General features: G+C 43.3%; 1 protein-coding gene across 1 annotated transcript in view; it reads right to left on the reverse strand.

Moving 5' to 3' along the window:
• GCN1 (GCN1 activator of EIF2AK4) overlaps positions 1 to 11593 on the reverse strand; it is a gene marked incomplete in the record, with an annotated part of 2100248 nt that overhangs the window by 529047 nt on the left and 1559608 nt on the right. The window contains 1 exon segment of the mRNA XM_044068902.1: positions 637 to 801. Within this exon segment, the coding sequence (XP_043924837.1) occupies positions 637 to 801 (165 nt within the window).

Here is an 11593-nt window from a genome sequence, read left to right on the forward strand (position 1 = left end):
AAAATGTCCTTCAATAACATCAGCTCGTAAGCATCAGTGACCAGCAGTCAACATCTAGGGATCTTTCAAGACAGTTCATGAAGAATTCAAACAGGGAGAGCCAAACAACCTTGGAAAGGTAGGACGGCTGGGAACCTCTTTACTGGAAGAGGCCAAAGCAGACTGTGTCAGAAGCCTTGCCAACAAATGCTTCAGTAGGCCAGATGACGCCCAACAAGTAAAAGTGTTGATGGCTTACAAATGGATGAAGAGACTCTTCTGAATTATCTTCTCTGGAAATAAAAGAGTGGTGTCGCTTTCTTTGTGGAGAATAAAAAGAATGGCCAGTGTCCTGCTTTGCACTTTGCTCCACTGAATCTCTCACAACAATCACGCTGATGATGGGGGCAGGATGGTCTCAAAATATTTACAAAACGAGTAGCTTACCCTACTGAATTATTTCAACCCATTCCCTAAGATAGGCAGCTCTCTGTGCTTAGCCATCACATAGTGCCAAGTATAACTGTCCACATACAGTATCACATAAGCCAGTTATCGGACATGTTTCGTCATGCACTATTTACCACCTGCAGTTGTTGCATCCCCTGACGGTGCTTCTAAGTAATACACATTATGAAAAGTAGGACCAGTACTTACTGCATCCTTGCTGGTGGACTTCATGATTTCACTAAGGCCAATACAAACACCTTGCCTCTTGTCACTCTTGTCCGACCTCAGGCCTTCTTCCAGGATTGGAATGATCTCAGGCAGAATCTTTTCTCCAAGCTTCCTCACAAGGTCTCCAAGAGTCCGAGCTGCTATCTGCCACAGAACAAGACATAATTTACACTAAACACTCACCTGTAGGCTGCAATAATTGCAATATGGGTTATATCAATATCTTCTATACAGCATAGCCAAGGCTAAACAGTCCCATGCAATCAGTTTGGCCTGAATCAGTTAACAGATCAATGAATGAATGGTACATCAATATAGTAACATTCCTTCTGCATCAGAAAGTGGTGAACACCAACAGTGCAAGCCAAAACTGCAATACATCAACAAAATCATCTCTTCAATCACACAGAGTGCTGTGGAAAAGCAGTGTTAGCACCACAAACAGAGTGGCACAATGCAAAGGTGGTTGACTCACTGTCCTCAGTGCCAGGTGGTTTAACATAGCATAGTCCTCATCTCCATCTACTCAACATAAAAAGGGCAGGTACAACACAGCACAGTTATCACCTCCCGCTGGATAAAACCAGCACGTCATGGTATGACACAATTCTTCCTAAATCACAGTGATCAAAACAAAAAGGATAGGGGGTACAATACAACACAGTCCTTACCTTCCAGTGGTCACCATTTAGAAACAAACAGGGCACACTACATAAAAGCAAAGTCCGGACAACATTTGGAAATAGTAATTCCATGGTCTGGGTAATACTAGGTGAATCACCCCATTAGTGGTTTGGGTAATGTTAGGTGAATCACCCCCCCCTTAATGGTCTGGGTAATGCAAGGTGAATTCCCCCAGTAGTCTGGGTAATCCTAGCTGAATCATCCCCTCAACGGTCTGCGTAATGCTAGATGAATAACAAATCACCCCTTGTACTGTAACTACAGGGGCTGCCTGCCAAAGAAAGAGTTTTATGGACAGGTATTCCACTACATTTGACTGCATTACCTGCAGTTAAATACCAGTTACCTTAATCATGTTTCAGGACAAATATTACTCCAAATATCAATTAAAATGGGGGATATAAACAAAAAACAACAAAAATCAAAGCGGCGATAAATACTTATCAAGCCCAGGCTGAATAGAAAAGGACGGGTCAGCTACATTCCTAAAACACTGTGTAAGGAATCAATATGGTTATCCACAGTCAAATTCTGACTCGTCAGGGAGCACCAATCACCTTTTAACGCAGTTTGTAAGGAAATCAATATGGTTATCCACAGTCAAATTCTGACTCGTCAGGGAGCACCAATCACCCTTTAACGCAGTTTGTAAGGAAATCAATATGGTTATCCACAGTAAAATTCTGACTCGTCAGGGAGCACCAATCACCCTTTAACGCAGTTTGTAAGGAAATCAATATGGCTGTCCACAGTCAAATTCTGACTCGTCAGGGAGCACCAATCACCCTTTAACGCAGTTTGTAAGGAAATCAATATGGTTATCCACAGTCAAATTCTGACTCGTCAGGGAGCACCAATCACCTTTTAATGCAGTTTGTAAGGAAATCAATATGGCTGTCCACAGTCAAATTCTGACTCGTCAGGGAGCACCAATCACCCTTGAACGCAGTTTGTAAGGAAATCAATATGGCTGTCCACAGTCAAATACAGATTCCTCTGGAGCACCAGTCACTGCTCATCTCACTGTGTAAGGAAGTCAATATGGCGGTCCAAAGTCATAAATCTTGAAGCCCCTAAGCAGCACCTGTTAACCCCTCATCTTCAAAACCCAACGGGCTCTAAAAGGAAGACCACCACCTTACAAGCAGGGGTGAACAAGGGACATCAATTACTATCTCATTTCCCTCATGAAGGCCCTTAACCCTAACATGCCCTTAAATTTAAAGAAAAATTCCACTTTAACCATAACATATTTAACCCACATGATAATCAGTACATCTCCAATCTTATTAAACTGAGTACTCCATTTTATTCTAAACCACTAAAAAGACATGTTACTATGTTTTCTGCAGAGCTTGAAGAAACAAAGTCCAGGCAGTGATGGGCCTCTGACAGAGTTCAAGCTGACATATAACCACACCTTCCATCTACCTGAACAAACCATCCTTTCTTTGGTACAAGGCAAAACGTCTTGCTTTATGACCATCACTGTCTATGACGCCTGATGAGCAAGGGCAGAATGATGCATGCAAACACCGGATCCTAGACTCAGAGAGGCCGAGGTACTACCCCCATATCTATTAAAGAATTTCATTCTTTTAACAATATGGGAAAAGATGCAGCTTCAGAAACCTCCCAAAAACCTCTACAACTTTTGTCTCACCAGGAAGAGAAAGGAAAAAAATCGGAGTCCGTTGCTTATCAGGGGCCAGGACCAGTCACATCATGCATGCACTCGGGTCATTGGACCACAAATACCTGTGCAACTCAGTCATAGTCCATGTAGATGCAAATAACCTGAGACATACCTCTGCAGACTATACGAAGAGAGACATCATGGAGCTCTCAGAATGCGTGTCCCAGGCTGGTATACTCCTAGCATTGACAGCATTTTACCTACTCAAAGGAAGATGTCACATTACGAACAATGGACGACTGACTTTAATAACTGGCTCAGTTTCTGAGGTCATTCTAAGGGCATGCAATATCTGTTAGCATGAAGGAGATGCTCAAATCCCAATGCTTTGCCAGAGATGGTCTGCAACTCTCGCTTCGAGGCTTTTGGATACTAGCTAAAACACTGTTCTCCCCATTATGCTTTTTTTGTTAGGCAATGCCAAAGTTATTCCAACAAATCAAAACCAAGAAAATCTCAAGGTATTACTTCTCAATGCTAGGAGGGTCAACAAAAAACGCCACTCTCTAGAAGCTCTCTTCACCCTACAGAATGCTGACATTTGTGCGGTCACTGACACGTGGTTTAAACCTGCGGACAGCACCCTGACAGTGTATGGTTATAATGCCTCTTGCATTTAGACACAGACAAGGACTAAAGATGGAGGTGTCTCAATTAACATCAAAAATAAATATACCACAAGGCTGGTCAAACAGGACAATGCACTTGAGCTTCTCCACGTTCAAATCACTATGGGCAAAAATCCAATACCACCTCCTTGCAAGCTATAGGTCCCCCTCTAGGACCCAAGAAACCCATACTATGTATTTAAACTTACTGAAGACACTCACCATCCAACCCAATACCATATTCATAGGTGAATTACCCCAGCATTAACTGGGAATCGTATACAACACCAAACGTATAGGCACAGACATTCCTGGATTTTGTTGTAAAGCTGAACCAAAAACTCAAACCTTGCACCAATGCCCCAGACAACCTACCTCCTGAGTTCTTACAAACTGCCATGAATTCTACAGCCTTTCCTATCAGCATTCTTATTAACAGATCTATTCAAGAATCCTATATAACAACTATTTGGAAGAGGGCATAAATTCAGTCTCTACATAAAGGAGGCACTAACACAAAAGTACAGTTTTGTACCTACCATAAATGTAGATGTTCGAAGATCCACATTGCTGCAGTCCTTACATATGGGTAGTCCGCTGTCCTCGGTCGGCCCGAATACCAAAGTATTAGGCTGACGTCGGTCAAGGCGCTTTAAACTGACATCAGGACGTCAGGGTACAAAAGCACATGACCGACGTCATTTCCTCAGTCTTTTCTTGCCCCAGATGTCAGAAGGCCCTAAAGCCAATAAACCAGCAAAAAATAACCAACCACCCGTGCACTAACCATATTTACAATATGTACAACACCAACCACACCACCACCTTCAACAACAGAGGGGAAGGAGGGAGGGTAAATTGGACTGCAGCAATGTGGATCTTCGAACATCTACATTTATGGTAGGTACAAAACTGTACTATGTTCTTCATCTCACATTGCTGCAGTCCTTACATATGGGTAGAATCCCAAAGCAGAGGTAAGGGAGGATGGCAAAACTATAAAGCATTAGGAGCTGCCAAAATGCCCTGTAAAATTGCAGTGGCAAATCCAGCCCTAGATTTAGAGTAAAGTGGAAGGTGGTAATGCTTAGAGAAAGTATGCACTGAACTCCAAGTAGCTGCCTCCAAAATATCCTTAGTAGCCACCCCTTAAAAAGCTGTAGAAGTGGCAGTAGCCCTAGTGGAATGAGGCCTAATCCCAGCTGGAATCTCCTTACCATGATGGGAATAACAGAAAGCAATACAAAAACCAATCCACTTAAAAATAGTTTGTTTTGAAACAGGTTTGCCCTGAGAACCCAAAGCAAAAGAAACAAACAACTGCTGAGACTGCCTGAACCCTTTAGTTCTGCTCAAATAATATCGCAACTGTCTGTGTATATCCAAAGTGTGCAAAATCCTTTCCCTTTATTTTGGGGTTTGCATAAAAAGTAGGCAAATGAATAGTTTGGTTTAAAGCCACACTAGAAACCACTTTAGGCATAAAAGAAGGGTTAGTACGCAAAGACACCCTATCCTTGTGGAAAATTAAGAAAGGCTCAACTGCCATAAGGGCCTGTAATTCAGAAACCCTTCTCGCAGAGGTAATGGCCAACAAAAAAGCAGTCTTCCATGATAAATATTTCAACTCTGCCGATGCTGCAGGCTCAAAAGGTTGTAGAGTGAGTTTCTCCAACACAAAATTGAGATCCCAAGCAGGAGTAGGAGCTCTACGTGGGGGTCTTATATTCTTTGCCCCTCTAAGAAATTGCTTAAACAAAGGCTGACAAAATAATGGTGGGTCACAGTCATAGTGAGCAGAAATTGCTGCAGCATGAACCTTTATAGAGGAGAAGGACAAACCTTTGTCCAATAACTCAGTAAGGTATTGAAGCGCAACACTTAAATTAGGTTTAGAAACATCAAAGTCCTTTGCTGTACTCCAAAATAAAAATCTCCTCCATTTATCTGCGTAAACTTTCCTTGTACTAGGCCTTCTGGCCTCCAAAATAACATTCAAAACTTGTTGTGGAAGCTGAGACCCTCCAGGGTTTAGAACAGAACATGCCAGGCTGTCAGATGTAGAGAATGAAGTTTGACAATGAGTAAATGACTGTTCTCCTGAGACAGCAGGTGAGGAATCGAAGGCAAAGGCCATGGAGGCTCCTGTACCAGACTTCTCAGTAATGGGTACCGGTGCTGTCGAGGCCAATCTGGAGCTATTAAAATCATGTTTGGCTTGTCCTGTCTGACCTTCAGCAGTACCTTTGGGAGGAGAGGCAGAGGTGGAAAGGCATACACGTGAAGATTGCTCCAATTGAAAGAGAGAGCATCCACTTTCCAAGCTGTGGGATGAAACCTTTTCGTGCAAAACTTTGGCAGCTGGTAATTTAGTGGAGAAGCGAACAGATCTATGTCTGGAGTTCCCATAACACTGTCAATCTCTGAAATACATGAGGATCCAATTTCCACTCGTGGGGATCCATAATTTGTCTGCTCAACACATCTGCTAAGGAGTTCTGTGCTCCTGGCAGAAACCTTGCCTGAAGATTTAGCTGTAAACTGAGAGCAGTTTCCCACAAAATCATTGCTTGTCTGCATAGAGGATAAGAATGCGTTCCCCCTTGCTTGTTGATGTACCACATGACAGTTGTGTTGTCTGTTTGAATCAACACCTACCCTGGAAGAAGTAAATCCTTGAAAGCTATCAATGCAAATTGGACTGCTAACATCTCCTTCAAGTTGATATGTAGATGCTGAAGTATGGCAGGCCACGTGTCTTGTACCCATTTTCCATTTAGATGAGCTCCCCAAGCTTTGTCTGAGGCATCTGTCGTTAAAATCTGACTCGCCTCTGGCCGGGTCACAGAGAGTCCCTTGTTTAGGTGACATTCCTGAGCCCACCACAAAAATTCCTTTTGAATGCAAGGTATTATCTGAATGACAGTGTCCAAATCTTGGCAGTGCTGTGTCCATACATTCTTGAGATACCACTGTAGCTTCCTCATATGCAGTTTGGCATTGGGAAGTACCAGAATACAAGATGCCATGAACCCCAAGGCTTGAAGGACTGTCCTTGCAGTCAGCCTGGACTGATGAGACAATTGGTGGAAGTAAAGAGAAAGATTCTTTTGTTTGTCCGGGGTCAAAAAGGCCATCTGGGATGCTGTATTCAGTCTCACACCCAGAAAGCACATGTCCTGAGAGGGTACTAGACTGGACTTTATTTCGTTCACAGAATACCCCAGGCATCTTAACACTGCCATCACATACTGTAAATGATGAAGAAGTTCGTCCTTTTCTTGGGCCAGAATCAGGCAATCGTCCAAATAAGGACAGATTTGTATTCCTCTTAGCCGGAAGAAAGCTACCACTGGAGCCAGAACCTTCGTGAACACTCTGGGCGCAGTAGATAAGCCAAAGGGCAATGCAGAGAACTGATAATGTGAAGTCCCAGCCCGAAAACGCAGATACTTCCTGCAACTGGGCCTGATAGGAACATGAAGGTAAGCTTCCTTGAGATCCAGAGTCACCATCCAGTGATCTTTGCCCAACAGAGGTAAAAGCTGTTGTAACGTCAACATTTTGAACTTGGGAATGTCCAGATATGTGTTGAGGATAGATAAATCCAAAATTGGTCTCCACGTGTTTCTTTTCTTTGGTACTAGAAACAGGCGAGAATAAAATCCTAGGCCCACCTCTGGCAGAGGGACCGGTTGTATGGCCCCTATTTGAAGTAGTAGAGAAATTTGTTTGTGAGCCTCTAGTCTTTGCTGAGGAGGAACGTCCGGCATGCCTTTGAAAGGAGGCAAGGTATGAAAATAAAACTTGTAACCCTGGTGTATGATATCCAATACCCATTTGTCTTGGGTAATCAACATCCAATTTTCCTTGAAGAGTGCTAACCTTCCTCCCAAAGGTGCTGCCAGGCAGGAAGGATCTGGCAGCTGAAAAAGTAGGTCATTGGGCCTGTTTACGAAAGGACTGGCCCCTGCCCTCACCCGAAGATTGTGCAGGTGAACTCCCTGTTCTAGGTCTGAAAGAACTCTGAGCTCTGCCTCTACCATGTCTAGATCTACCCCTAGACTGAGAATCATAAGAAGGATACGTCCACCCCTTAAGCAGGCCAATTCCTATTAAACTTCGGAGGCTGAACTTGCAAAAAATCTTTAACAGCCTGCATAGATTTAGCCTTGTCTTCCATTTTCTTCAAGACTGACTCCACAGGTGAACCAAACACATCAGACTGCAAAGGAGCATCCAAAATCCTTGTCTTAACATGGTCAGATAAATTCTGATCCTTCAGCCAGGCGTGCCTGTGAAGAACTGAACCAGTGGCAGCCACCCTAGACGAGGCCTGCACAGCATCAAAACCACACTGTAATGAATGCTTACCCACCTGTTCAGAGACATGCACCAAATCTTGTAATTCCTTACACTCAATGCCTTCCGCCAGAGCATCCACCTTAGACTTCAATTGAGAAAGAAGAAAGTTTTGATATTTCAACATATGAAACTGGCAATTCAAAGCCCTCATAGCTAAGGTAGAAGATGTATAGACCTTCTTTCCCCATCTATCCAAAGCTCTGGCTTCTTCATCTAGAGGAACCGGATATTTTACAACAGAGGCCTTGACACCCTTAGGTCCCTGACTAATAGTTTCTGGGTCCGCCCTAGGACTCTTATAAAGATATTTATGAGCCTCAGGCACCCTGTAATACCTATCCGGTTTAACAGGAGCAGGAGGCAGAGAATCAGGATTAAGAGAAGCCTCTGCAAACACATCTTCCACAACATCCAGAACAGGGGGTATAGCCAAGGGCCTATGCTGGGGTAACAGCAAAAATTCCCTAAGCCTTTTCCGAGAATCAGAGAAGTCCTGACCTTCCAAAATCGAAAATTTCAGAACGCCGAATGGCACTTGCAACGCTGCTTCTGCATCAGACCATGCAGCAAAAAAGACTGAGGAAATGACGTCGGTCATGCGCTTTTGTACCCTGACGTCCTGATGTCAGTTTAAAGCGCCTTGACCGACGTCAGCCTAATACTTTGGTATTCGGACCGACCGAGGACAGCGGACTACCCATATGTAAGGACTGCAGCAATGTGAGATGAAGAACATCATCTCCAACTTCCAAACCATTGCTATCCTCTCACCAATATCAAAGATCCTGGAAAATTGCATCCACACCTAGCTTCTTCACCATGTACTTCACAACAAAATCCTTTCTCCCACTCAACAAGAATTTCAAACAGGTCATAGCACTACTACGGCTCTGAAATCCAACACAGTTAACCAGGCCCAAGATGATGGAAAAATTGCCTCCTCTCTCCTTAGACCTCTCCAAGGCCTGTGATACCGCCTCCCACTCTCTCCTACTCACCAAACTATCTGGCATAGGGATGTCACCCCAATCCCTAGACGGGTTCTCAACAAACTACCTCACTAACAGGCAATAAGCAACCAAAGGGCAAAACTCACTCTCTCTCCCTTCCTTGACAACGACAGGTGTTCCACAAGGATCCATACTAGGTCCCCTTTTGTTCAGCATCTTTATTAGTAACTTTCACATCTCTCTTACTCAAAGTGATGTCATCTAATACGCAGATGATTCCACAATCATCTGTGCTGCCAACTCACCATCTGAACTACACCAACTCACACAGGATGCCCTCACTGCTACAGAGATATGGATGTCCAATAACCATCGTGCCCTACACCCTAACAAAATTAAACTTTTTTTTTTTCTACCAATAAAAATCTACTCCACTACACAAGGAAAATGTCACCATCCAAGCCCAAAACAGCACAACAACTGAAGTCGTACCATGTAGCAAACTGTGAGGCACCACAGATGAAATCTTGTCTACTGACCTGGACATTCAGACCATTAGGAAAAACACACCAAAAACTGGGAAACTCTCCATAGACAAAAATACTTCCTCGGCCATTCCTCAAAATTCTCTCTCGCCTCTTCTTTCCTACTACCCTCTCCTTTACGGTCCACCTCCCCTGACCAATATTCAAGCCTCTCTCGAAGCCGGTCTAGCCTCGTGTTAAAATAAAATCACTAAATTTGTAATAAATGCGAGTTATTCTTCTCACCACTGCACATCTCTGCACCAGCTACACTGGTTGGAATGAGCACATCATCTGTAACTTATTCAATTAACCACGGCGCACAAATTTATTTATAAACCATTTAACTGCCCTGGTCTTCCCTACTCATACAATATCATCCAAACAGACCTCTCCAATCCAATAATCAACTGCTCCTAAATGTAGTGAAATCAACCTGTGCAGCAAGGCAAATGCACTACATCTTTACTATGGCTCAACTATGGAATAATCTTTATCAATAAGGTCTATCAGCAGTGCCCCTCTCTTCAAGCTACACCCGAAACAACACTTCACCTCTCTACAGCAGTGCACTGTACTAAGGATGCAGTTCCTAAAACCTGAACCCCCTCATCTTCCTCTTCCCACCCCGGACTCTCTCCTTTCTTATGCTATACATCACAACTCATGCTCTCTTCTGTTCTGAAAGACTTCACTTCTCAAAAGTAACGCTGCACCTTTAGCTGCACTTACCTCCAGATTGTGTTTCTATATTCCTAAACTTCTTTGAAGGTTTACCCTTCTGGAATCTGGCCTAAACAAACTACCTAGATAGCACTATCTTACTTCTTGTGCAGATTTCACACCAAGTTCATCCGATCATCAACTGGACCTACTGCTAAATGTACTGTTGAGTGTCATGATCTACCTCTCTAAGGACTGGTCTTGTATTGACCTACTGATTGCTGTTCTGCTAAGACTGTTTATTGCCCTCCACTGTATGTTGCCGTATTGAATTTGTACTATGCTGCTTGCTCATATGTAATGTATTTCTTTATAGTACATGTATAATGTTGTGCCATATGATTGTATATATGTACTATGTATTAGTTGTACTATGTCTAGAGCTTTTCTCCATGGGCCTCCACTGAAAATGGGCTCACCTTAGCCCAGCAGATTATCCCGTTAAACAAATGCAAATAAATAAATTCCCTGGACCAGACTGTCAACAAACCAACACAAACTGCAACCATATTGGATCTGGTCCTCACTAATACGGGAAATTGTTGCCCACCCCCTAGTGTAATGTCTTCTCTGTTAAGGTCTTCGAATTAAAAAAAAAAAAAAAAAACTGGAATCCCAGCTAACCCTGAAATATTCAGGAACTACTCTAAGGCTAACTTCCTACTACTAAGTGATAACCAAGCAAAATTTGAAGCCCCCGTAAACCTGAGAAGACTGCTGCCTACGCAGAACTGTTCATAGAAACCCTGTACAAGCATTTTAACAGCTGCATAGAGGCAGCTGTACCACCAGGAAGAAGTACAGAACTAACTCAAAAAACAAGCCACCCTGGTGTAATCACAAAATAAATCAGCTGCACAGCAGGAGGAAGAAAATCATGGCAACAATTAGGAGGTGCAGCACCCAGCAGGATAAATGCACCATCATCAAACTAAACAACTCAGAGGACGAATGAAGTGTACTAAAGATAAATTTGACGTAAATTTAGCCTCCCAAGACAAGGACAACCACAAGGTATTCTTTAGCTATGTCTGCACCCTCACAGGCAAAACACAAGTCTGTGCAGGGCTTGTTGTAAATGGAGCCACCTATACTGAGCCAGAAGATACAGTAAACCTACTGGCTGACAAATTTATCTCCAACTTTACCCCTCTATCTCCCTCTTAACTTTCCCCCCTCAGGAAATACCATCAACTATAACTCCACCAGCTATCACTAGGGAACAGGTCCTTAATGCCCTCTCTAAGGCCAAGAACATTGCATCAATGGGCCCAGACAATATCCCAGGATGCCGTCTAAATAGCATGAAACATGACCTATCAGGCCCTCTGGAATTGCTATTTAACTATAGCCTCCAAACAGACTTCATGCCTCATGAATGGAGAA

Source organism: Protopterus annectens, chromosome 4.part0 (assembly GCF_019279795.1).
Source record: "Protopterus annectens isolate FY-2018-M chromosome 4.part0, PAN1.0, whole genome shotgun sequence".
NCBI lineage: Eukaryota > Metazoa > Chordata > Ceratodontiformes > Protopteridae > Protopterus > Protopterus annectens.